The sequence below is a fragment of the Pteronotus mesoamericanus genome, unplaced genomic scaffold (assembly GCF_021234165.1).
Source record: "Pteronotus mesoamericanus isolate MK-2021 breed Mesoamerican mustached bat unplaced genomic scaffold, CSHL_Meso_final contig_52, whole genome shotgun sequence".
Lineage (NCBI taxonomy): Eukaryota > Metazoa > Chordata > Mammalia > Chiroptera > Mormoopidae > Pteronotus > Pteronotus mesoamericanus.
Window position 1 is genome coordinate 464,613 of NW_026555189.1, and position 26,353 is coordinate 490,965.

Consider the following 26,353-nt stretch of genomic DNA (forward strand, 5'->3'; position numbering starts at 1 on the left):
ATGGAGGGACAGACCCCTGCAAGCAGAGGCCTTTCCGCAAAGCCCGCGACTGCCAGCCCCAGCCTGTCCTCTCTGGGCGCCGTCTTCATCCTCCTGAAGTCGGCGCTGGGGGCTGGCCTGCTCAACTTCCCCTGGGCCTTCCACAAGGCCGGAGGGGTGGTCCCCGCCTTCCTGGTGGAGCTGGTAAGCCCCTGGGAAGTATTTGGGGGGGTCTCCTGGGGCAGGACCCAAGCGGGATCCTGGGGCGTGGGTCTGCAGAGCTGCCTGTCTTAGAAACTACACCTCTGGGGATGGTGTTCTGCCCGCTGAGCTCCTGAGAGAAGGTAACTATAGACATGGGCCGAGAGTATCCTCCGCCTTCATGGGGCTGCTCCCCGCCAGGCCTGGGAGGGCCTCGGCACAACACCCGGATCCAGTGAGCCTGGCGTTTCAGCTGGGACAGTGCGGAGAATCGCAGTGTCTGAGCAACCGTCTGGCCAAGTGACTACTTGCCTGCTGGTCCCAGCTCTGTAACTAGAGCTCCGGTGCACGTGCAGATCAGCCAGGGCTAAGGCTGCCTGTGACCCCCATACTGAGCTGCCCAGGCCCGCTGCCGTGTCAGAGGTCGTCAGCCACTTCTGCGGGCTGCATTCCAGGCTTAATTCTTTTTCCAGAACGTCCAGGGGCAGAGAACCCCTGATTAGCACAGCTTTATTTTATTTGCAAAGATTCCTTCTGGCTAATAGGAGCCCCTGTGTTTTGTGGGAAGCTCTTTGACGGGCATCCCAAACACTTGTTAATGGCAACCAGTCGATAAAGGTCCTGTTCCGACCATTTGTAAGACATAGGGCTGCATACAAAAAGTCAAATACGATATTTCAGATGGCGGGGAGTGTTAGGAGGGTCGTATGACAGAGGGGTGGAGCAACATGACAGGCGCTGGGCGGAGAAGGGCTATCTGCGGAGGTGACGTTGAGCTGGGCCCCAGTGGAAATGGCAGAACTCGTCCAGGTGCGTGAGAGGGGCAACAGAGCCGTGTTTGGGTGCGTGCAGCAGAAAGGCCGCCCTGGGACGACAGGGAGGAAGAAGCGTCGTCGGCAGCCACGAGAGCTCATGCTAGGCCACGGCGCCGCAGGGAAGGGGCTGTGGCTAGCGGAGGTGGCCAGTCCAAGGTTGGCAGGCAGAGCTGTGGGTGCCCCCGCTCCTCACACTTTGTGCAGCACCTCCTGGGCACCTGCGGAAATGCAGATGCTGATTCAGCAGGGCTGGGTGGGTCTGAGACTGTGCGTTTCTGATGAGCCCTGGGTGACGCGGCTGCCGCTTGCCAGTGTGCCTTGTGCATTGTGTGGTGTGGCCTACAGACAAGAATAAGGGAAACCCTGGGCAAGAGTAATGGGCACACTGCCGCTCCCCTCCTCTTAGCCAGTGAGACTTCTGTCCCATCCCCTTTACAAGGTGCCGACTCAGGCTGGGGGAGCATTTAAACATCCCACCACCAGGAGGTCAGTGGTACGAGGCTGTTGGTCTCTCGTGACCCCCTTAGCACTGGAGGATTACTGCAACTCAGCGACCCTCGACCCCTTCTTAGAAGCTGCAGAGGCGGAGCCGGGGCCTCGGGGGATAAGGGCTCTTTGCTGCCCTGCTGCTCAGAGGCTCAGGGTCCCTCTGTCCCTACCTCCCTTCCCTTTGTCCAAAAATATCTACTTAGTGCCTGCTATATGTCAGGCACTCTTCTGCGGGCTAAATGTTAGCGAAAAAAGACGCAATCTCAGTCTTCCCAAAGCTCAGAGACCCCTGCTTGACCGAGGACCACGCGCTGGGCAGCTTAAAACAACGGACTCGCATCCTCTCACAGCCCTGGGCACTGGGAGTCTGAAAGCAAGGTGTCAGCGGGGACTCCGCTCCCTCTGGAGGCTCCAGGAGAGCGTCCTTCCTGCCTCTGCCAGCTCCTGGTGGCCTCAGGCATCCCTTGGCTGGTGGCCAGATCCCTCCAACCTCTGTCTCACCATCACACAGCCTCCTCCTCTATGTTTTCTCTTCTGTCTCGCATGAGGCACCTTCCATTGGATTTCAGGGTCACCCAGATGGTCCAGGGTGGCCTCACCTCGAGGTCCTGAATGACACCTGCGAAGACCCCTTTCCATTTCATTACATCCACAGGGACCGCCCAGTGAGCCACCTCCACAGGCTCCGGAGCTGAGGCTATGGACTTGCCCCCCGCGGGGCTGCCATGCAGCCCAGTGCAGGCACAAGTGCACCCAGGCAGGCCTGGCTCTCGCAGAGCCTTGGCTGGGGGGCAAGCGCACCTCGGGGTGAAGTGTCAGGGAGGCTTTTCTGGAAAGCCCTTGGAGAGGAAGGGGGACAGGAGTAGGCATTCCCCAGGCAAGGGGCAGGGGCGCAGGTGGGAGGGCGTTCCAGACGGAGAACCGGGGTAGGCCAAGGTCCTGTGCTTGGAGGAAGCCATGTGTCCCTTCTGACCCTGAAGGTTCACCTTCCATTCACACAGTTCAATTAGGTGCTTCTCAGCGGCTGTCCTTGGGGCTTCTGAACTAACTCAGAACAGAGCTGTTTGTCTAGGGGCAGGACCTGCGTCTAAAGACAGCCACCCTGGCCTCCTCCAGGCCCCTGGGCTGCGCACATCCCAACTCTTGCTCTGCTCTCTTCCCCAGAACCGGTGGTGGGGGCAGTGCGTTGAGGCCTGGAGACCAAGTTCAGCTTGGGTACTGGCAGGTGTGGGTCCTGGAGAGACTCAGAGCCGTTGAACTCTGTGTTCAATGTGGGGCTCCCATAGCAGCAATGGGGTGTCCAGTGACACAGACACTTGGAAAGCAGTGTGGCAATTTCTTAGGGTTAAAAGCACGTCTACCGTCTGACCCAACCATTCTCCAGAGCATGTGTCCAGAGGGACAAAATGTCCGTCCTCAAAATGGCTTCTTCACGAGTGCTCAGCACTCTAATCACAGTTGCCAAAAACTAACAACGGCCCAGATGCCTGTCAGTGGGAGACTGGATGAAGCAGCTGCAACTGTATCGGCACAACGGAGTGGCACCCTGCAAAAGCAGGGGTAACATGTGCTGCATCCAGTATGGCTGGACCTCACCAACAGGACCCCGAGCGGAAGAAGCCAGATATGGAAAATATGTAAAAGTAGAAAAATACTAGATCAGCGGTTTCTTCTGGGGACAGAATGGGGGCAGAAAGTGACCAGGGAGGGACAAGGGGGGCACTTCAGCTGTGTGAACGCTCTGTGTCTTGATAGAGGTACGCTTGCTGTGTCTCTTTGGGTGATACGCTTTTATACATGCAGCCTGTGCAATTTTAGCACAGTCATTTAGACTCTGCGTTTCCGATGCGTCCTTTGTCTGACTGGGCGGAATGGTATGTATGACTCCCAGATAAAAGAGTGATGGCCAATGAGGCCTCGACAATCCACCTGCTCTGCTCAGGGCAGGGGAGAGGCCCCCAGGCCGTAGGCAGCTGTGACCTCTGCCGGTGAGAGGCCCAGTGGAGGGAGCCATATTGAAGTCCCCAGGGGCAGCTGGCTGCGGTGGTGGCCCGTGGGAGCACCCTGGCTCACAGTCCTGCTCTGCAGGTCTCCTTGGTCTTCCTGATCAGCGGGCTGGTCATCCTGGGCTATGCCGCCTCCGTCAGTGGCCAGGCCACCTACCAGGGCGTGGTTGGGGGGCTGTGTGGACCTGCCATCGGGAAGCTGTGTGAGGCCTGCTTCATCGTCAACCTACTCATGATCTCCGTGGCCTTCCTCAGGGTGATCGGGGACCAGCTGGACAAGCGTAAGTACCTGCGTTGCTGGGGGCGGGGGGGCGGTGTCCTCAGGGATCGGTGCTCCTTATGTCCCTGGGGCTCCTGGTTGATGAACAGGACGTGGACACTGAGCTGGACCCTGGGGGGACAGCAGAGACCGAGACCACCCCTGAGCTCCTAACGTCCTGGAGAAGGGAGACTTGGAGTTAGTGATTACCAGCGCGGCGAGAGTCATGACGGCAGAAGAGAGCTGTGGCTGGAGTGCCAGTGGGTCAGCTGCAGAGAAGCGCTATGAGAGATAACCAATAACACCGTGAACCTGGGGGCGTCGGAGACTCTAAACCCCACGCACCTGTTGGCCTCTAGTCCCCTACTAACCAGTTCCCTCTAAGCACGGCTTTTGCTGCATCCCACCAACTTTGATATGTTCTCTTTTCATTTTTGTTCCATTCAAAACATTTGCTAAATTTTGCTGTGATCCCTTCTTTGACTCATGGGATGTTTAGCATTGTGTGGTTTGATTTCTAACTATTTGGGAATTTTTTAGCCCCCTTTTTTGGGTTCTACCCTAATTGCCTCGTGGTCAGAGAGCACACTTTGTGATTTCAATTTTGGGGCATTTGAAACTTGTCTACGGGCCCCCGCACGTTCTGTTTTGGTGAGCACTTCAGGATGTGCATTCTGCCCGCTGTTCAAGGTGGTCCACAGCTTTGCTCAGCCCTTACGTGGCCTTGCTGATTTTTTTTTAGTCTAGTTATTCTATCAGTCTGAGAAAGTAGGTGATAAAATCTCCAACTGGGATTGCAGATTTAGCCATTTCTCTCTTTAATTCTGTCCATTTCTTCCATGGGGTTTTTGAAGCTCTGTCATTAGGCACACCCCCATGAGTTATCCTTTTACTATTATGATATATCCCTTTTTGTCTCTGGTAATACTTTGTCATTAAATCAACCTTCTCTGCTATAAATATAGGCACTCCAGCTGCCTTAAGATTAGTGTTTATGCAGTACTTCTCATCTCATTCATTCACGGTGAACCTGTGACCTGCGTTTTAAAATACATTTCTTGTAGCTAGCACATGGTTGGGTCTTGCTTTTTTATCATCATGATGATCTCAGACAGACTTTTATTTTAAAGAAATTTATTCAGTTTTAGAGAGAGGGGAAGGGAGGGAGAAAGAGAGGGAGAAAAACATTGACATGAGAGGGAAACATGGATCAGTTGCCTTTCATATGTGCCCCAGGCAGGAACTGAACCCCCACCCCAGGCATGTGCTCTGACTGGGAATCTAACCCATGGCACTTTGCTTTGTCGGGCAGTGCCCAACCAACTGAGCCACACTGGTCAGGGCTCAGCCAGACTTCTAGCTGGAATGTAGTTGTTTTTTAATTTAATCTTTATTGTATTTTTTCCATTACCATTTAGTCCCCTTATACCCCCCGGCCCAGCAATCACCACACTTGTCCATGTCCATGAGTCCTTTTCCCTTTTTGTTCAGTCCCTCCACCGCCTACATCCCCCTGCCCTTTAGCTGCCATCTTGCTCTCCATCTATGACCGTCCCCATTTTCCATGTCAGTTCAGTTTGTTCATTAGATTCCACATATGAGTGAAATCATATGGTATTTGTCTTTCTCTGACTGGCTTATTTCACTTAGCATAATATTCACCAGGTCTGTCCATACTATTGCAAGGGGTAAATTTTTCTTTTTTACAGCTGAGTAGGATTCATTGTGTAAATGTCCCATAGTTGTTTTATCCACTCATCTACTGAGGGACACATGGGCTGCATCCATATCTTGGCGACTGTAAATAATGCTGCAATGAACATAGGAGTACTTACGTTCTTTTGAATTAGTATTTTGGGCTCCTTCAGATATATCCCCAGAAGTGGGATCACTGGGTCAAAAGGCAGATCCATTTTTAATTTTTTGAGGTGTCTCCATACTGCTTTCCACAGCAGCTGCACCAATCTGCATTCCCACCAACAGTGCAAAAGGGTTCCCCTTTCTCCACATCCTCACCAGAACTTGTTGTTTGTCGATTTATTGATGATAGTCATTCTGACAGGTGTGCAGTGATATCTCATTGTGGTTTTAATTTGCATTTCGCTGATGATTAGTGACATTGAGCATCTTTTCATAAGTCTATTGGTCATCTGTATGTTTCCTTAGGAGAAGTGTCTGTTCAGGTCCTTTGCCCATTTTTTAATTGGGTTGTTTGTTTTTGTGGTGTTGAGTTTTGTAAGTTCTTTATAAATTTTGGCTATTAACCTCTTATCAGATGTATCAGTGAATATGGTCTCCCCTTCTGTGGGTTATCTTTTTATTTTGTGGATGATTTCATTTGTTGTCCGCAAACTTTTTAGTTTTATGTAGTCTCATTTATTTTTCCTTTTGTTTCCCTTGTCTGGGGAGATATATCCAAAAAAATATTGCTACCATCAATGTCTGAGATTTTGCTGCATAGGTTTTCTCCTTTGACTGTCAGGGTTTCGGGTCTAACATTTAAGTCTTCAATTCATTTTGAATTTATTCTTGTATGTGCTGTAAGAAGGTGGTCTAGTTTCATTTTTCTGCACATATTTGACCAATTTTCCCAACACCATTTATTGAACAGACTATCTTTAGCCCATTATATGTGCTTGCTTCCTCTGTCAAATATTAATTGAATATAAAGTTGTGGGTTTATTTCTAGGCTCTCTATTCTGTTCCATTGATCTATGTATCTGCTTTTATGCCAGTACCATGCTGTTTTGATTACTATGGCTTTATAGTAGAATTTGATATTAGGCAGAGTGATTCCTCCAACTTTGCTCTTCTTTTTTCAGGATCGCTGTTGCTATGTGGGATTTTTGTGGTTCCATATAAATTTTTGAAATATTTGTTCTAGTTCTGTGAAATACATCATTGGACTCTTGATAGGAATTGTATTGAGTCTATAGAGTGTTTTGGGTAGTATGGACATTTTAATGATGTTAATTCTTCATATTGATGAACATGGTGTATGTTTCCACTTACTTGTATCCTCTTCTATTTCTTCCTTCAGTGTCTTATAATTCTCTGAGTACAGGTATTTTTTATTCTTGCTTAGGTTTATTCCCAGGTATTTTATTCTTCTTGTAGCAATTGTGAATGGAACTGTTTTCTTAATTTCTCTTTCTGTCTATTAGTTCATTATTGGCATATAAAAATGCCACTTATTTCTGGATATTAATTTTGTATTCTGCTACTTTGCTGAATTCATTTATCAGCTCTAGTAGCTTCTTGTAGAATTTTTGGGGTTCTCCATGTACAGTATCATGTCATCTGCAAATAATGACAGTTTTACTTTTTCCTTTCCAATTTGGGTGCCTTTTATTTCTTCTTCTTGTCTGATTGCTGTGGCTAGGACTTCCAGTACTATGTTGAATAAGAGAGGTGAAAGCGGACATCCCTGTCTTGATCTGACCTTAACGGGAATGCTTATAGTTTTTGCCCATTGAGTATAATGCTGACAGTGGGTTTTTCATGTACGGCCTTTATTATGTTTAGATGTGTTCCCTTTAATCCCACTTTGCTGAGAGTTTTTATCATAAATCTTTGCTGGATTTTATGAAATGCTTTTTCTGCATCTATTGATGTGGTCATACAGTTTTTATCCATTTTATTTATATGGTGAATCATATTTATGGATTTGTGAATGTTGTGCCAACCTTGCATTCCTGGAATAAATCCCACTTGATCATGGTGTATGATCTTTTTGATGCATTGCTGAATTCAGTTTGCTAATATTTTGTTGAGGATTTTAGTGTCTATGTTCATCAGATATATTGGTCTATACTTTTCTTTCTTTGTAGTGTCTTTATCTGGTTTTGAAATTAGGGTAATGTTGGCCTTGTAAAATGAGTTTGGGAGCCTTCCCCCATCTTGAATTTTATGAAATAGTTTGAGAAGGAGAGGGGTTAGTTCTTCTCAGAATGTTTGGTAAAATTCACCTGTGAAGCTATCCAGTCCAGAGCTTTTGCTAGTTGGGGGTTTTTTGATTACTGCTTTAATTTCACTAGGTGTAATCTGTCTATTCAGATTCTGATTCTTCCTGAATTAGTTTTGGAAGATTGTATGTTTCTAGGAATTTATCCTTGTCCAGGTTGTCCAGTTTGTTGGCATATAGTTGTTCATAATACTGTCTTAAAATCCTTTGTCTTTCTTTGGCATCAGTTGTTATTTCTCCTCTTTCATCTCTGATTTTATTTATTTGGGTCCTTTCTCTTTTTTTCTTGATGAGCCTGGCTAAGGGTAAGGGTAAGGGTAAGGCTAAGGCTAAGGTTTGTCAATCTTGTTTATCTTTTCAAATAAATAACTCTTGGATTCACTGATCTTTGGTATCTTTTTTAAGACTCTTTCATTTATTTCTGCTCTGATCTTTATTATTCCTTCCTTCTCACTTTGGGCTTTGTGTGTTGCTGTTTATGAAGTTCCTTTAAGTGTGAAGTTAGATTGTTCATTTGAGCTTTTTCTTGTTTTTTGAGATAGACCTGTAATGCTATGAATTTCCTTCTTGGGATTCCTTTCCCAGGGTCCCACAGATTTTGGATTGTTGTGTCCTCATTTTCATATCTTTTGATTCCTTCCTTGATCTTGTTGTTGACACATTGTTTAATAACATGTTATTTAACTTCCATGTCTTTGTGTGTTTTTCAGTGTTCTTCTTGTGGTTGATTTCTAGTTTCATACCATTGTGGTCAGAGAAGATGCTTGATATGATTTCAATCTTCTTAAATTTTTTGAGACTTGTTTTGTGTCCTAACATGTGGTCTATCCTAGAAAACATCCCATGTGCACTTGAAAAGTATGGGTATTCCGCTGCTTTGGGATGAAATGCTCTAAAGATATCAGTTAAATCCATTTAATGTAGTGTGTCATTTAAGGCTGCTGTCTCCTTGTTGATTTTCTGTCTGGAAGACCTAGCCATTGAAGTTAATGGGGTGTTAAAATCCCCAACTATGACTGTAATTCTGTCGATCTCTCCCTTTACACCCATCAAGATTTGCTTCACATATTTAGGTGCTCCTATGTAGGGTGCATAAATGTTTACTAGGCTTATAGCTTGTTAGATTGTTCCCTTTATCATTATGTAGTGTCCTTCTTTGTCTCTTACTATAGCCTCGGTTTTAAAGTTTATTTTGTCAGATATAAATACTGCTACCCCAGGTTTTTTCCCTTTACATTTGCATGAAATATCTTTTTCCATCCCTTTACTTTTAGTCTGCGTGTATCTTTCAACCTGAAATGAGGATTTTGGGGATAGCATATATATGGGTCTTGTTTTCTTATCCATTCAGCTACCCTATGTCTCTTGGTTGGACATTTAAGCCACTTACATCTAAGGCGATTATTGAGAGATACATATTTAGTGCCATTTTATTCTTAGACTATTTTCCTGTTTTTCTTCTTTTCCTTCTCCTCCTCCTCCTTCAAGCAAGCCCTTTAATATTTGTTGCAATACTGGTTTGATGTTAACAAACTCCTTTAGCTTTTTCATGTCTGGGAAGCTCCTTATTTTTCCTTCAGTTTTAAATGCTAGCCTTGCTGGGTAAAATAGTCTTGGTTGTAGGTCCTTCCTTGCTTTTCATCACGTTGAATATTTCACACCAGTCTCTTCTGGCCTGAAATGTTTCTGTTGAGAAATCAGATGAGAGCCTAATTGGTGCTTCCTTGTATGTAACTATCTGCTTTTCTCTTGTGACTTTTAGGATTATCTCCTTGTCTTTAAGCCTCGTCATTTTAATTATGAGGTGTCTCAGTATAGGCCTCTTTGGGTCCAATATGTTTGGGATTCTCTGAGCTTCCTGGACTTGTGCATCTTTTTCCTTTCCAAGATTAGGGAAGTTTTCAGTCATTATTTCTTCAGATAAGTTCTAAATCCCTTGCTTGCTCTCTTCTCCTTCTGGTATTCCCATGATGCAGATGTTGTTACACTTCATGTCGTTGAAAATGTTTCTTAAGCTCTCCTCATTTTTAAAAAATTCCCTCTGTCTTTCTCTCTTTCTTTCTTTCTTTCTTTCTATTTTTTTTACTGTTTTGCCTGCATGTTTTTTTCTCCCTTGTCTTCCAAATCACTGATTCAGTCCTCTGCTTCATTTAACCTACTGTTTATTCCTTCCAGTTTTTATTTATTTCAGATATTGCATTCTTTATTTCTGACTGGCCCTTTTTTATGATTTCTATGTCTTTTTTTATGCTGTTGAGTATCCTTATAATCATTACCGTAAACTATCTATCTTATAAATTGCTTGCCTCCATTTAATCTAGTTCTTCTTCCAGAGAATTCTCTTCTTTCATTCGGGGTCTGTTTATTTTTTATTTTTTAAAAATTTAATCTTTATTGTATTTTTTTTCCATTACCATTTAGTTCCCTTATACATCCCTCTCCCCAGCAATCACCACACTGTTGTCCATGGAGTCTGTTTCTTTGTCTTCTCATTTTGGCTACTTCCTTGTATTTTCTGCCTTAGTTGTTAAAATGATCAATTATTAAATTGAACAAGCTGTAATCAGCAGCCTGGCTTAAGCACTATAGGGTAGGGCAGAACAATTCCTGTGGGCAGCGCTATTGCTTTCCTCTCAGGCTCAGGGTGAATAATGCTCTGCTTGAGAAAGATGGCCTCTGCAGTTTGGGGAATGACTCAGCACAGGGATCCTGGTGGCTGGTCCTTCAGTTCTCTCTCCAGACCCACTAACCACAGACTCTCCTCAAGCATCTGTAGTCCGCTCTGCCTTCCCTCTTCCAGAGCCCAGGGTAGGTGGCTGCAAACAAAATTCTGTGTGGTGGCACTTTAAGAGGCCCTCCAGCCATTTCTCCCTGGCAGACAGAAACCCTGCTGCTTTTCACAGCTGGATGTTATCTGGATTCCCTTCTGTCTCTGGTGCTGTAGGCAGGGGAGCCCAGCTTGGGGTTTAGTTCCCATGCTTCTCAGGGAGACCCCCCCGCCCAGTCCCTGCAATATTCGTCTGGAACTTCAGCTGCCACCCATCGGAGCCCAGCCAGCCCTCTTGTGCCTCCTCCACACTCCCTACCAGTCACGTTGTGGTGAAGTGGTTTCTTTTGTCTGGTAATAAGGCTTCTCTCTAGCTAGTGTTCAGTTGGTTATTCAGAATGATTTCTCTACAATTTAGTTGTAATTTTGGATTGGTCCTGGGAGGAGGTCAGTGTAGCTTCCACTTGCTCCTCCACCATCTTGATTTTTTTTTTGGAATGTAATTATTGATATGGTTAGATTTTGGTCCACCATTTTGCTGTTTCTTTGGTTTGTTCTGTCATTTGATCCATGAATGAAAAGACCTCTGACTGTGAGGTAATGAAATTAAAGGCTTCTGTGTTTTGGGCAGCACTGTTATCCTAAAAAGTGCTGAGGCTGATAGATCTGAACCTTGCAGTCAGCAGATGGGTACAAAATGACCTGCTTCCACATGGCAAGCAGAGGTCAGATCAGTTTCAGCTCTGGTCATCTGGGAGTGTTGCTGTGTTGGGAAGGGTTCTGAAGCTGCCTTCAGGCTCAGGAGTAGAGCACCCGGGTGATCAGAGCATTGATTAGGATATAGGCCACCCTGGCTCTGGGTGGGCTGCCTGGGATGGAGAGAGCATTGTTTGTGTGTTTCTGGTTAGGTCTTTCTGTAGGCAAGTCCAGGCTTCTTTGGAGGGGGACTAAATAGAGGTTGGGGAAGTCACTGAATGTACTGGGTATGGATGAGTTGACTATAAGTGACTGGTACTGAGGCATCGAGGAATGTCTTAGAAAGTGTAGGTTCAGGAAAAAGCTGGTATTGCCCTGATATCAGAGAGGGGTTTCCTGGCTGCAGGAGATTAGAGGGATAGATGGGCTTGCACCCCATCCCATGCTGTTTAGGGTCTGACACTTACCAAGATTTCGGTGCAGCTTGGGTGCGTATGTTCTCTTGGCATCTCTGGCCCAGAATGCCTGCTTCCCCAGCTGCATGGGTGCCTCTGTGCAGTAACTGTGATGCAGAACATTTGCCTTGCATCACATCAGTAGAAACAAACTATTCTCATATGGCGTTTATTTCTTTGCCTGGCTGGCTTTCTTGAACATTTGCTGAGATCAAAGAAAAGGCAGTCAGTGCAAGTACTCAGCTCTCAGCCACCCCTCAGTGGGGTTGAAGGAGTCACCTCACCCATGGGTTCCGGCCTCAAGCTGTCTTGCCATCTCCCCTTTGCTCTCCCTTCTCCCACCTGTATTGCCTCTGATACCAACTCCAACTTCTTACTGTGGTGAAATAAAATGGTTCCAGGTTCTCTGGTGTTTCTTCCACTGAGAGGTTGGTGGGCTCTGTGTCCCTTGCCCTGGGTCAGGGTGGGGTCTGTGATGGCATGGTCCGGGAGAGTATGGCAGATGTGACACCATGCCAGTTCCAGACCTGGACTTCAAGAGGACAGGCCAGTCCACCTTGGTCTCTGGGAGCCCCCAGCTACCACGGACTAGGCTGCTTGGCGGTTCATGTGGAGAGGCCCCACGACTGCAGGGAAGGCCCAGCTGAGTCCAGGTGTCCCCGCCAGGCACGTGATGTGGGGAGAGCCACCAAGAACCCTCCAGACCAGCCCTCCCAGCGGCCAAATACTCTCAAGAGATGCCTGCCAGGCCCACTAGGTGCAGAAGTGGCCGGCTCAGCCCTGCCTCAATTCTTCATTTCCTGCTCACGGCGGATAATCAAGCAGTTGCTCCAGGCCGCTGTTTGGGGTAGTCTGTTGGGCAGCGGTGACAGAGAACAGTGGTTCTGCCAGGCACCTGCACCAAAAAGCCACACCAGGCCCCAGCTAGACGCCACACACCCACTGAGCTCCTGAGCAGGAGCAAAAAGGATCTTTTATGAAGGGCCCAGGTGCCTTAAGGGTGGGTCATCGTGTCTTGTTCGTTTCTGCATTCCAGCACAAAGAGCCATGCCTGGCTGCTGGAAGGAGCTCAGTGAACATCTGTGGAATGAATTCCTACAGCCAGATTCCTTCCATTGTGGTGGCATGTGACAGGGTCCCCATCACACTTGTCCTGTCCCTTTAGACTCACAGGGCTGACTCAGTACCCATGGGAAACCCTCCCAGGGATCCAGAGCTGGGGGCCCATGGCCAGGGCTCTGACCACTGGGTGAGAGCCGTGCGGGCTCACTGCACTCCTTCCCGCCTTCCCGCCTTGCCGCCTTCCCGCTAGTGTGCGACTTCCTGCTGCCCAGCGCTCCGCCGGCCCTGCCGCCCTGGTACGTCGACCAGCGCTTCACCTTGACTCTGCTCTCCACGCTGGTCATCCTGCCCCTGTCCGCCCCCAGGGAGATCGGGTTCCAGAAATTCACGAGGTATGGGGCTGTGGACACGTCCTGGCAGGGCTGCAGCGGCTTTAACTGGGCCCCCGCCATGGGTGGTGTTTGTTGCAGGGGTTTCTCTCTGCCTCTGATAGGGAAGCTGTTCTCATTGGCCTCCCACTGTGGTCGAGGAGAAAAAAGTGAAAAATTACACTAGTAACATCTACATGTGAGAGAAAATATAGATAAGCAAAAAAGAAAACAGCCATGATGACGGCCTGCTGTGGACGTTTTATTTAATGAGTGCAGACTTCGCACCCGCGCATGCACGCAGGCACAGACAGAGACACGGACGCACACATCCTGTTTTTCATTTTGTGATCTGTGGCTTTACTGATGTTTTTGAAAAAAATTATGTCTGGCACAAGTATCTATACAGATTTGCAACCTGCCTTTCCCTGTGGAGTTCAGAGCAACTATGGACTTTTTACCTTGGAAACGGAGAAGCAGCAGGCAGGGACTCCAAGCCCCGAGGTGCTCCCAGCCCTCGAAGTCTCTTTTGTCATGCCCAGCTGAGGCGGCTGGTGTCCTGACTTAGATGCCGAATCCGAGCGGCTACGTGGCTGTCTCTGGAGAGACGGGGGGTACCAGTAGCCATCACGGCCTCGCAGGTGCAGCCCCATTAGGAACTTGACCCACCTGCCCTCTGGGCCTGAGAACTGTCCTGCCTGAAGTGGCCTGCTCGCTGGCCCCACGGTGCAGATAAGGAAACCGAGGCTCAGGGCAGGGAGGGCTTTGCCACCTTGCTGATGTTCAGACCGCACTCTGTGTGGCTCCCAGGCTGTCCGTGGCGGGGCTGGTGGCCCCTCACGTTTATGGTCACGCATCGTCTGTGGTCAGCTTCCTAGGCACGCTGGCCGCCTGCTACCTGGCCCTGGTCATCGTGGCGCAGTACTACCTTGGGGCCCAGGCCCTCGCATGGGAGCCTCGCCCTGCCCTGAGGTGAGTTGAGGGGATGGCCTTTTGTGACCTCCTGGGGTGCTGCAGGGGACCCGAGAAGGAAGGACCCTTCTCCCCTCCGGTTGGCACACAGGCCTTGCTCCTCTCTGAGAATTCCTTGGCGTCTCTGATGCCCTAGGGCCCACCGAAGGCCCCTTCCCTGCTTCAGAATGGACATAGCTATTGTTCATAAGGACCAGGGATAGGCCAAGGGGCACAAAACACTAAGTGCCACGCCACCCTGGGGCTGCTAGGCTTTTGCAGAAGCATCCCCACAGCCCGGAGGCAGTAGAACTCATCGGCAGGAGGCTGGTGCTAGGGCAGGGGGAACAGGGATGTGCTGAGGCCAGTGGGGCCCCACCAGCATGGGCAAGGCCAACAGAAGGGGGTGAGGGTTGTCCTGTGGGGACACGGAGCCTCAGTGAGGGCGTGGGTTTTGTTGGGAAGCCACTGCAGGGTTTTGAGCACGGCAGGGGCTTGAAATCAGATCTGGTGACAGGACAGCTCCGTAGGTATACAACCTATGACGTCACCCAGGGCCCTGTACTCAGAAAGGCCTCACACTTGGTTTAACGCCCTGCAGTCACCAGCCCAACATTCCTTTCCTTTTTACAATCCTCACTCGAGAATATATTTTTATCGACGAGAGAGAGAGAAAGAGAAACATCAATTGGTTGCTGCCCATATATGCCCCAACTGGGGATTTAATCCACAAGCTAGGTATGTGCCCTGACTGGGAATTGAACCCGCAGGCTTTTGGTGTATGGGTTGATGCTCCCACCCACTGAGCACCCCGGCCAGGGCACCAACCCTTTGTTGTCAAACAAAGGTCCAGCATGTTCATTTTGCCCTGGGCCTTGCAAATTATGTGGCCCCTCCAGGCTGACAGATTGGAAGTGGAGCGTGAGAGAGGAGCCCAGGGTGACTCTGAGTTTCGGGTCTGAGCACTGGGAAGGTCGGCGGTGCCATTTCCTAGGCTGGATAAGACGGAGGGGGCAAGTGGCTGGGGGTGGGGGGCAGGTAAGAAGGGGTAACACTGGAGTCAGCTTTGAAACGACTAAATGAAGGTGTCTGGCTGCCAGCTTGTCAGACCTGCATGTCGGCAGCTCAGAGAGAGAGGCCCAGGCCTGAGGGAGAAAGGTGGCTGGTGTCAAGTCCAGAGATGGCATTTACGGACAGGCGCCGCGTGGGAACTGTACTCAGGACCCACAGTCCCTGTCCAGCTGGGAGGGCAGGGGAGGAGGAGGAGCTGGGGGAAGATGGAGGTGGGTGGAGACTCGGGAGATGTGCTAGCTTCCTTGAGCTGCTGTGACAAGTGGCCACACTCCTGGTGACTTCACACAACAGGAATGCGTCCTCTCTCAGTTCTGGGGACCAGAAGTCAAAAATCAAGTGAGCAGGGCCGAGCTGCCTCTGAAGATTCTAGGGGAGGGTCCTTGCTGCCTCCCTGGTAGTTGCCAGTGGCCCTTGGCCGATGGACGGACGGACGGATGGCTGCCTCACTCCAAGCCCTGCAGCCACCGTCACACGGCCCCCCACCGGGCATCTGTTTTCTCTTCCTACCAGGACGCCAGTCCCTGCATTAGCACCCAGCTCCTGCATGCCCTCATCTTAATTTAACTAATTACATCTGCAGAGGCCCTGTTTCCAAGTAAGGCTTCCTTCTGAGGTTCCCGGTGTCTGTAGATTTGGGGAGCACTATTCAGCCAGGGTAAGGGATAATAGAAGGTAGGTCTCAAGTGTCAGTGAACAAAATTCCCAGAAGGTTGGTGTGATCGTTGACAAATGCTGCTCTTGGGTCACATAGGACTGAATCCTGGGCATCAATTTGGCCATGGAGGTCACTGGTGGCGTTACCTGGTCAGGGTAGGAGAGGGGGCAAAGGCCCAGGTGGGTTGAGTTCAGGAGAAAGAGAAGGAGGCAGGAAGCAGTTCTTCTGAGGAGACGTGGAGAAGAATGGGCAGGAGCAAGGGGGACAGAGCCCCGGCCACTGCCTATGCTGATAGGCAACCCCTTAGGGAAGAAAAACCCAGCCAGGAGAGGGCCGGACTCACTGCTGATCTGCAGCCTCGAGTCAGGGACAGAGGGGTCGGCGGAGGGGCACGTCCTGTGCTCTGAGGACTCAGCCTGAGGCTGGAATTCAGACTGTCCCTTCGACAGAGGCAGGAGGGGACAGCACAGGCAGACCCAGAGGTCGCAGGCAGGCAGATGGGGCAGTGCAGATGTGGTTGTGAGCAGGAAGCCAGGTGTCAGGTGACAGGGCTGTTGGGGAAAGTCAGGGAAGCCCAGGTGGCCTGGGAGGCACCATGAGTGGCCTCCAGAGTTAAGTCAGCCAGACCCAGTGCAGGACGGGAGACACCCCTGTGTCAGGGTCCTGTGGATGCCGTAACACGTCAGCACCAACTCGGGGGTCTTGAAACAACACAGGTTTCCTGTCCCACAGTTCTGGGGGTCAGAAGTCCAACACGAGTCTCCCTGAGCTAAAATCAAGATGTTGGCAGGGCTGCATTCCTTTTAGAAACTCTAAGCTAGAATCTGTGTCCTGGTCTTTCCCAGCACCTAGGGGACACCCACATGCCTTGGCTCGTGGCCCTGCCTCCATCTCTAAAGCTGGCAACACCCGTTCTCTCTGACCTGCCTCCATAGTCATCGCTCCCTCTGACCGCAACCAGGAGAGGTTCTCTGATTCCAAGCATTCGTGTGCTTCGTTGGGCCTAGATGATCCAGGATAATCTCCCCATCTCAAGGTCCTTACCCTTAACCACATATGCAGCGTCCCTTTTGTCATGTCGGGTCACATATTCACAGGCCCCTGGGGCAAGGACATACACCTCTTGGGAGGCCATCATTCTGGCACAACCAGGAAACCCTGATGCTGTAGCAGGTGTTGTTCACACCTGACTCTATCCTATGTCCCCAAAGGTGCTGGACGCTGGCTCCTAGAACCGCTTGTCAAAGGAAACTGGAGGGCTTCCATCCTGAAAATTCTGCCCTGTGCACAACTCAGTCCTTTTTGGCAGCTTGGACAGAAGTCAAAGCGTCCTTGCGCTGTGTTGGGAGTCTGGCGGATGGACGCTGCCTGCGCTCCCGCCCATAACCTCCCTGGGGACAGGCAGCCTCAGGGAGAGGCTGGGGGCGCCTGCTCACCATGCCCTGTCCAAGTGCTGCCTGTGCAGAGAAGGTCACGTCGCCAAAGTGTCAGCAAAAATGCATTTAGAAAGTGCAGCAGTGAACACACATCCTTTTCCATCTCTCCCAACCTGGCGGCGGATGCAATGATTAAAAGCATATGTTACAGTCATGCTTAGTTACACCCTCCTGGCATTGTTTGAGACTCAGCTCCGAGCCGAAGGTTGTTTTGAATTGAACTTTTTGTAATCAGCGCTTGTTCTCATCTATTCGCAGTCCTTCCTCCTGGACCTCCGTGTTTAGCGTCTTCCCCACCATCTGCTTTGGATTTCAGGTAATCTTAGTGTCTGTGGTAAAGGGAGCAGCCATTGCGGGCTGTGGAGACTCCCGGGTCCCGGGGGAGAGCGTGGCCTCCCTGTCAGGAGAGCGGTGTGGATACTCGTTCTGGGATGGGACGGGCTGTCTTCCGAGACAGTGCACGCGTGTGCGAATCTGGGCTCAGAGAGGCGTGAATTGCCGTTGAACTTGGCAACCCGACCAGCGGCCAACAGCAGCAGCATGTTTGTTGGGTCCAGGGTAGAGTGACGGGGTTTGGCAACTGTCCCTTGCCTTGCAGAGTCCTCACAGGACTGTCGTCGTGCCCGGACACCTGGAGCTGCCCGCTTCCTTGTGCAGCACGCCAGGTGGACTCCATTCCAGAGGCTTTGGAGGGGAAATTTCCTGCCTTGGTGGCGGGGGTGTCGGGACCAGCGGGTCGGAAGGCGTGCAGGTGGCTGCGTGGCGGGACCCGGGCAGGATGTACAGAATTTTTAATAGCAAGTCACGGAGTGAGAATGGGTTCTGCGCGTGCCGCCCAGCTGAGGGGCTTCTGACCCAGCCCTGAAGAATGTGTAGGAGGTGGCCAGGTGGAGGGAGGACGTGCCAGCGAGTGAGGACAGCACAGGTGGCTCAAGGAGGGGAGAGTGTCCCTGGTGCGGCTGCAGAGCCGCCAAGGGCTCTGTTGGGTGGGTGCCCCATGGGCTTCTGGAGGGTGTGGTGGGGAGTGGTGTGGGCTCCTCTGTCTGTCTGTCTGTCTGTCTGTCTCTCTCTCTCTCCAGGCTCTTAGCCGGGGGCAGCTGACTCCATTCCTTCATTGTTCATTTTAGGAGCGATTTGCCCCTCTCCCACAAACCTGCGCACCACACCAGTAACAAAACCACCCCAAAGCACAATCGAGTTCCCAGGGGAAAGTGGTTCAGGGATGACAATATCTCAGCTTCCTAACTTGAGATTTTATCTTCCCTCTTCTATCAACTAGCTCCTGTTACTGTTCCTCATCTTGCATTTTCTTGGAGAAACATTTTTTTGAAAAAAAAAAAAAATCCTGAAACATTTCCATTTCTCTTCCTTATAAATGAGTTGATGGTATCGCTTCTGGGGTTTAGCAAGACGTTTACAGGAATTTCTCAGGTTTTTCCTTGCACACCCAATATTTTGAAAGATCTAAAGCAGAGATCTTGCTGACAACTGTTGGAATGTGGCTTTAACCATCCCTCTCTCCAGCTCTGAGCGCCATATGGTGTGACAGGCTCGCACCGGGGGGCTGCTTTTCAGATGCTTACGGCGGGGGGGCTGCCCCCTCACCTTTGCCTCGGCTCCCTCGTTCGATTCTCCTAGCAACCGAGGCCTGGGCTGAGGTTCCCAGGGACACGGGGGGCCGTGATGGGAAGATGGGAAAAGACGTGAATCGCAGGGCGCGGGTGCGGGGGGAGTGGAGGCCAGGGGCGGGGCTGCCAGGAACGGCCTGGAGAGGAGACCTTGGGCTGGAGGCGAGTAGGTGTAGATGACGAAGAGGAGGTAGGCTGGGGAGCGGGGTCAGGCTGGAGGGGCTGTGCGGGGAAGGGAGGCCACCTTGTCACCGGGAGCTCGGAGCTGGCTCGGACACCACCCCCGCATTTAGCAATGGGGCCCCCCACCTGGCTGCACAGAGTTGGTAAGAGAGGTCTGGGGGGCACAGAGGTCAAGGGGGCTCTGCTCCCAGCCACCCTGGCTGCACATGAGACTCCTCAGGTGCTGGGTTGTTTTTTTTTTTTTTAACAGCTTCTTTGAGATATAGCTCACATCGCATACTTTTCACCATCTAAGGTGTGGAATTCGGCGGTGGTTGGCCTAGTCACAGAGCTGTGCATCCATCACCACAGCCAGTTTAAGGGCCTTCCACCGCCCGGCTAGAAACCTGCACCCATCACCAGCCACGCCCATGCCACGCCCCCCACCCCGCCCCCTGCTCGGGCCCTGGCAACCACGACTCTCTGTTCTGTTTTTGGATTTGCCTCTTCTGGACAGTCCCTATAAATGGAATCCTACAGCTGGTGGTCCTGTGCGATGGCTTTCTACTAGGCATCATGTTCTTGAGGTTCATCAATGTCATAGCGAGTATCCCTTTTGATGGCTGAGTCATATTCCACTGCAGGGATAGGCCACCGTTTGCTTTTCTGTTCCTCAGCTGGTGGATGTCCACACCATCTCCACTGCTCAGCCAGGATGCGCACCTCTGCCCTGCACCCATCTCTGAGCGAGCGGTGACCCTGCACGCAGCCAGCCCCTGTCCCCCCCGCTGGCTGTTCGAGCAGGGCAGCCCTGCCCTCAGGGGACGAGCTCTATCTTCCCTACAAAACCAAGAGAAACTCACCCAGGAGTCTTAGGACAGAGGAAGAAGGGCAGGCTCCCTCCAGCCACCATCAAGCATTTTTCCCATTTCTGAGTCTGAGAGACAGGCGGTGGGAGCATCGATCCACAGGGCTCCACTGCTCCTTGGTTGAGGGCCCCCGGGGGCTGTAGGCCAGCGGGGTCCTGTGAGGTCAGAGAAGTCCCAGGGCAGAAAGCCAAGGACGCACTGGTGCCCGAGGCTCGTCTGTTCTGGAAGGTATGTGCACGCTCACCCCGGCAGCTGCAGGCCGTGGGCAGTGCAGAGGGACAGAGGCGGACTGAGCTCAGTGAGTGGGAGCGCGGGGAGGAGCAGATCAGCACATCTGGTTTTGATTAGAAGTGAGCGAGTGAGTGGACGTGATAGTGGGAACCCTGCCCCAGGAGCCTGGGACAATCCCAGACCCCAAAGGGCATGTGCAGATACGGGGGCGCCTCTCAACCCTGCCTGCGCATCAGGGTCTCCTGGCTGCGTGTGAGACACCACTGCCCAGGACCCGCCCCAGGTAATTAATGTCCCCATTGCAGGTGGGCTCTTGGCATTGGCTAGATGTATCTTATATTTAATTCTTTATACTGACAATATAATCAGTACCTATAAAACATATAAATCGTAAGTGTGAGTGCTCTCCTGTAACTGTCACCCCAGGAGGGAGTCAGGAGGTAGAACACTCTCAACCCCCAGGGAAGGCTCCCTAGTGACATGTTCCACTGAGTGGCATCGGCCCCACCCACACCCCTGTTCTGCCTTCTGTCACCCTAAATGGTGGTTCTCAACTGGGGATGGGGGGTTTGCCCCCCTCGTCCCTGGGAATTTGGCAATGTCTGGAGACTTCTTTTTGTTGTAATAACTGGGGGCAGGTGTTCCTGGCATCTAGTGGGCCGAGGCCAGGGATGCTGCTCAACATCCTGCAACGCAAAGGCCCCTGGTCTGGCTCGTTTGGCTTGTAATTCGAACTTCATGTACATGGAAATGTTCTCTTGTGTCTGGCTTCCTTCGCAAAACTAGAGCTGTGGGATTCTTTCTTGCGGAGGTGTGGCGTGTGCTCGTCCTTTTTCATTGCCACGTAATATTCCACCGTGTGACTATCCGGCAAGTTACTTTCGCCTTTTACTGTTGGTGGGCATTCAGGTGGTTTCCTGTATTTTGGGATTTCGATACTTTTTAGATTGTTCTCGGCGATTCTAACACCCAGCTGGCCCCACCGGGCCCCCTCTGTCTTCCAGTGTCATGAAGCTGCCGTCTCCATCTACTGCAGCATGCGCGACCAGCGCCTGTCCCATTGGGCCCTGGTCTCCGTGCTATCCTTGCTGGCCTGCTGCCTTGTCTACTCGCTGACAGGTAAGGCCCTGCCTGGAGCACCCAGCAGCGGGGTAGGGATTGGCAGGAGAAATGGGAATAGTAGCGAGTATTTTTAGAGAGCTTACAGCGTGCTAGGCGCAGCACTGCACAGTTGGAGTGCCTTTGCTCATTTAATCCTTAACAGCCCATAGGAAAGTCCCCATTTCCATGGGTGGCAAAGATCTCCAAACTAGATGTGGCAAAGCTGTGACTATGACCCTCGCCCAGCTCTCTCCAAAGCTCCTGCTCTGTGCCCCCCATCTGCTGCTGTCTGATGGGACGACAATAATGGTGGTCATCGTAGTGTTATGTCTGGGTAGCAATATACTAAGTGCTCTCATGGATTCGATGGACTTGAGTGCTCACAAACCCGTGCTGTAGGCAAAAGGGTCTTCACAGACAGTGAGAGTGTGGCTCAGAGAGGGGCTGTGATGTGCCCGAGGTCACACAGCAAGCCCACAACACAGCCCAGGTCCCAGGCTGACCTCTGGGCACCCTCTGCCAGCCCAGAGCCTCGCTCTTTCGTCTGCCTATTGGAGCCTCTGACTTGAGAAGCACGTGGGCTACAGAGAATGTGTCAAGGGCCTTGGTCACTATGGTTTCAAGCAAATCGCTGGGTAACTTCTCCCCAGCAGGAAAGGTTCCTATCAGTCTGTGGCCCCTGGGTTGGAGGTCCATGACCTGGTCGCTGAGAGCTGCCTCTAAATGGCTCATGTCTAGGGTCAGCAGGATTATGGACCAAAATGAACCATAGCTCTTAGCTAGAGGTGGGTGCCTCAGGACAGGACAGGAGACGAGGATGTGAGAGGCAGCACTGGGCTGCAGGCCTGGGGCCTGGTGCACTGGACCAGGCTCTGTGGTAACTACCTGTGTATTCTGGTAATTGCTGCCACCCTGGGTCTTGGTTTTCCCCATCTGGAAAATGGGTGCACTGCCAACTGATTTATTTTTAATCCTCACCGAGGATATGTTTATTGATTTTGGAAGAAAGAAACATCAATGTGAGAAAGAAACATCGATCAGTTGCCTCTCATACACACCCTGACCAGGGATCAAACCTGCAACATGATGGTGCATGGGACAGCGCTCCAACCAACCGAGCCACCCAGCCAGGGCCAGCTGCTGTCTTTAGGTGCTGTCAGGGCAGGATGGATGGGGCATGGAAGGCACTGATAGAGTTCCCAGAGTGCTGTGTGCTTCTGTCCATGCGCACCGCATGCATGGGCCCCCGGTGACCTGTCTGAAAAAAGGGTCAGCAATAGTTTTGCCCAGAGGGGATTCTGAATCAGAAGAACAGTGTCACACAGGCTGAGAACAGAAAAGCCTTGGGAAATGGGAGAACAGAGCACTCTTCCAGAACCTTCTCTCATCTCCTAGGAAAACCCTGAGAGGTGGTGGGAGCTGGGTGCTGTTGGTGTGTCAGAGCTGCAACGGGGCAGAGCATCTCCTAATCAGCCCTCCGGGCTCCCACCCCTCCTACCTGCCAGGTGTTTATGGCTTTCTGACCTTCGGGACAGAAGTTTCCGCTGACATCTTGATGTCCTACCCAGGGGACGACGGGGTCATCATCGTTGCCCGCGTCCTCTTCGGCATCTCCATTGTGACCGTCTACCCCATTGTGCTCTTCCTGGGGAGGTGAGGCTGGCTCGGCGGGGACACCGTTCAGCGCAGGGCATTGCCGTTTATCGCGATGCAGCGCGTGCCAGGCGCTCCTAGCTGGTGTGTGGTGGGGACGGCCATCGCCTCTGTTTCACAGAGGGGTAAATGGGATGGGGGCAGGTAATTAGGTGACTGGCCCAGCATCCCCAGAAAGTAGCGTCAGGAGCCTGGTCTCGGGGCTGCCCCTGACCTCCCCCCACGCGACCCCTCGCTGTTGGCTGCCTGACATGGGCCGACCCACCTGAGGGCTGGCACGGTGTCCAGGGAAGGAGCCCCCGTGTGGGACGGCAGGCCCGCCAGGTGGGCGGGGCAATGGGGAGGGGACCATAGGGCTCCCAATGGCAGGTGGGCGGCGAGGGCTGGAGTCCCAGCACCCGCTGTTCCTGTGCCGGCGCGGCCTCCAGGTCGGTGATGCAGGATTTCTGGAGGAGGAGCTGTGGCCAGGCGTGTGTACCCAGCACCCTGGCCGACCCCTCGGGGCTGGGGGTCCGGATGCTGCTGACCGTCCTGTGGGTCACCGTGACGCTCGCCATGGCCCTGTTCCTGCCAGACCTCAGCGAGATCATCGGCATCATCGGCGGCATCAGTTCCTTCTTCATCTTCATCTTCCCAGGTGAGGCGCCCGCGTCCGGGGCCCCCTGCCTGCTTGTCCTTCCGTGTTGCTCTCAGCAGGGAGTCCCTGTGTTGGGGGTCCGGGGCCTGGAGGGTGGGACCCCCGTGTAGGTAGGATAGCTCCCAGCCCTGTCTACTGGCCAGGCATGGGCTGGGGGCTTAATAGGCCCTCCCTCGTCAAACACCTCCATGCCCTCAACGGGCGCAGCTGAAGACAGCCCCGATACTACCCCACCTGCAGCTGGGAGACCGGGGCGCAGAGGCTCCGGGTGGCAGGGTGGGCGCGTAGCAGGCCTGAGTCAACCTCACAGCCTCGCCCACCTCCCACGGCTGCCACTCGCTGCAGGATTTTCTTTTATTTTTAAAAAACATTTTCAATTACATGAAATGTAAAAATGCCTTCCATTACATGAAATTCATATGACTCAAAAGGACACCATGGAATCTTCATTCTACCTCATTCCCCAACCTGGCAGGCAAACACCATTTCTGACAATTTCTTAGGAAGCCTTCCCAGTGTTAGTGAATGTCTACCTGTCCTGAGGGTTAGAGTGGGGCTGGGCCACCCTTTCAGCACCTTGGAAGGTCCTTCTGCCCACAAGGAGGAGCCCTGGAGGGGCAGCTGGTGCGCAGGGGGACACCCCAGCTCCTCCGCCCAGCTCTGGGTGGCGCATTAGTCCAGCTGCTTCTCGTGATGTGCCAGGGGGCTTTAGGCAGAGCTGTCTGGCTTCAAATCCCAGAAGTTATTTTAAAAAAATAGAAAAAAGGAAGGAAAGAAAGGAAAAGATAACAATGGCAGCTGCCAGTTGTTGAACTCATCCCAGGTGTCCGGCCCTGAGCAGAGCCAGAGACCCTGGCATGCCGGTGTGCTGTCATTGTCACCTGTGAGACTCGGGCTCGGAGAGGCCAAGGTTCTAGGGAGAGGCTGAGCTGGAACCCCACACCAGTCAGGCCCTTAGCCACCGCACTGTGCCACCTGGCCACCTGGCCACAAGCAGGGTGAGCCAGGGGACCACTGAGCAAAGGTCTTACTGGCCTCGCAGGCCCCTGGGGGCTGCTGGGTGTCGACTGAGCTCTCCAGGGCTCAGAGCTGCGTTAGGGTCCATAATGAAGAGCCGGGGTGGCCCCATCTCCTTTGCAGGTCTGTGCCTCATCTGTGCCGTCAGCACCGAACCGATAGGGCCGCACGTCAGGTAAGTGTCTTGGAGGAAGGGAGGCCCCTCGGGCATTTGAAGGGGCTCTGACCGTGGAGCTCGGGAATGCTGCAGGGGCCGCGCAGGCCGTCGTCCTGCGGACGAGAAGGCTGCCGGCCACGGGGAGGCACCGCATGCGCGTAGTGAGAGGGGGTCTGAGCCAGCGACGCCACGGCCTGCCATCTTTCAGTCTGTGCGCGGCCCCGTCCGGCTCTGAGACCTGTGGCCTGTGGTTGGAGCTCTATGTGTATATGAGCATTTTCCCGGAAAAGGCCCTATTTCCAAACAAGGTCATATTCACAGGTTCCACGTAGATGTGAAATTTGGGGACTGCCGTTCAGCCCAGTACAAACACTGTTAAGTTATAACATCCACGGATTGGGGTCCCACCTGCAGACCGGGGCCTGTCTCCCACTTCCCATGCTTGGTTTTCTGGAAGCAGCAGGCTCGGCTTGGTTCCCTTCTGGGTTGAGGAGGGCTTTTCCGGAAGTCTCTAAACCTGCCTGGGCTTAGAGCTGACCTCTGATTTGTCTGGCAGTTTGTTCCCTGGAGCACTCTTTGAAGCCCTGCAGCTTTTGTTTTGCGCCTTGATCCCAGCTCACAATCATTTTAGTGATGGGCTTTCAAGACATTTTAAATTCTAGAACTGCTTTCGGGCGTCCTGACCCGTCGGCCGCTCTGAGGAGCGCTGCAGCCCCGGTCGCGTCCACCTGCTCTCCCCGCTTCACGTGCGTGGGTGGATGTTTATGGCCCCGAGTTGCAGCTGGACTAGAGATTGTCTTTCCATGACAACAGATCCTTGCGGCCTTTGTTAATGGGGCCAGAAATATCTCTGGCGGCCCTGCCGCTTTGTGGGCATCTTATTATCATTGCGCTCATCCATTGTCTGCGCTGTCTCTTCTGGTTACATTATGAAGCTTGAGACGTGGCCTTGGTGGCCATCATTTCCAGCCACCTCTGTCTCCTGCCTGCTCATGCCCTTGCCACTGTGCTGGTCATGTGTGACTTAGGGCTTTCTTCTTCTCCCTTATTTTTAGGGGCTTCATCCCTCCCACCCCAGAAGGAACAGGGTCGGAAAGGGAGTTTGAAAGTAACGTCTCCCTCTTCCCATTTCTTTGGCTTTGGTGAACTAGTGGACAGAAATGGGTTATGCATTGGCAGCGAGAGGTTTTTAAATTTCCTTGGACACTTCCTTTCCTGTTGTTTCAGAAACCCATTCCCCACAGGTCAGGGAGGGTACCCTGAATTTTTTTTCCAAATCGGTGAGTCTCCTGGGCTTCAAATAATACATTTTCTGCCTGTGCTTGGCTTGTCTGTGCAAAACTCCAGGAAAGTGCGTGCTGACATGGGTTTGTTGACTTGGCAGGTGCTGCTTGGAGGTCTGGGGAGCGGTGTCCGTGCTCATCGGCACCTTCATCTTCGGGCAGAGCACCGTGGCAGCCGTCTTGGAGCTCTTGTGAGGGGGGGCGGGCTGCGCCTGAGCCAGAGGGGGCTGCGACGGGCCGCCCAGCTGTGAGACCCGTGTAATTCCATCATAAAGATGCTGGAGAAACCGATACCTTTGCCTTCGTAGGCTGCTCACTGGGGCTTCTGCCGGTTCAAAGGGCTTCTGTTGCAATGGAGAGGAGAACGCTAACAAAGGGCCACAGGCTGGTGGCCTAAAACAGCAGAAATTTAGTCTCTCGGAGTCCTGGGGGCTAGGA

At 52.0% G+C, this 26,353-nt stretch overlaps 1 protein-coding gene across 1 annotated transcript; it reads left to right on the top strand.

The window, feature by feature from the left end:
* SLC38A8 (solute carrier family 38 member 8) lies at positions 1 to 26,110 on the top strand. The gene is made up of 10 exons (XM_054579002.1): positions 1 to 183; positions 3,573 to 3,771; positions 12,944 to 13,085; positions 13,932 to 14,033; positions 17,436 to 17,493; positions 21,072 to 21,186; positions 22,674 to 22,821; positions 23,250 to 23,458; positions 24,599 to 24,650; positions 26,017 to 26,110. Exons 1-10 carry the CDS (start codon positions 1 to 3, stop codon positions 26,108 to 26,110), a joined length of 1,302 nt encoding a protein of 433 aa, XP_054434977.1.
* Positions 26,111 to 26,353: the final 243 nt, after the last annotated feature.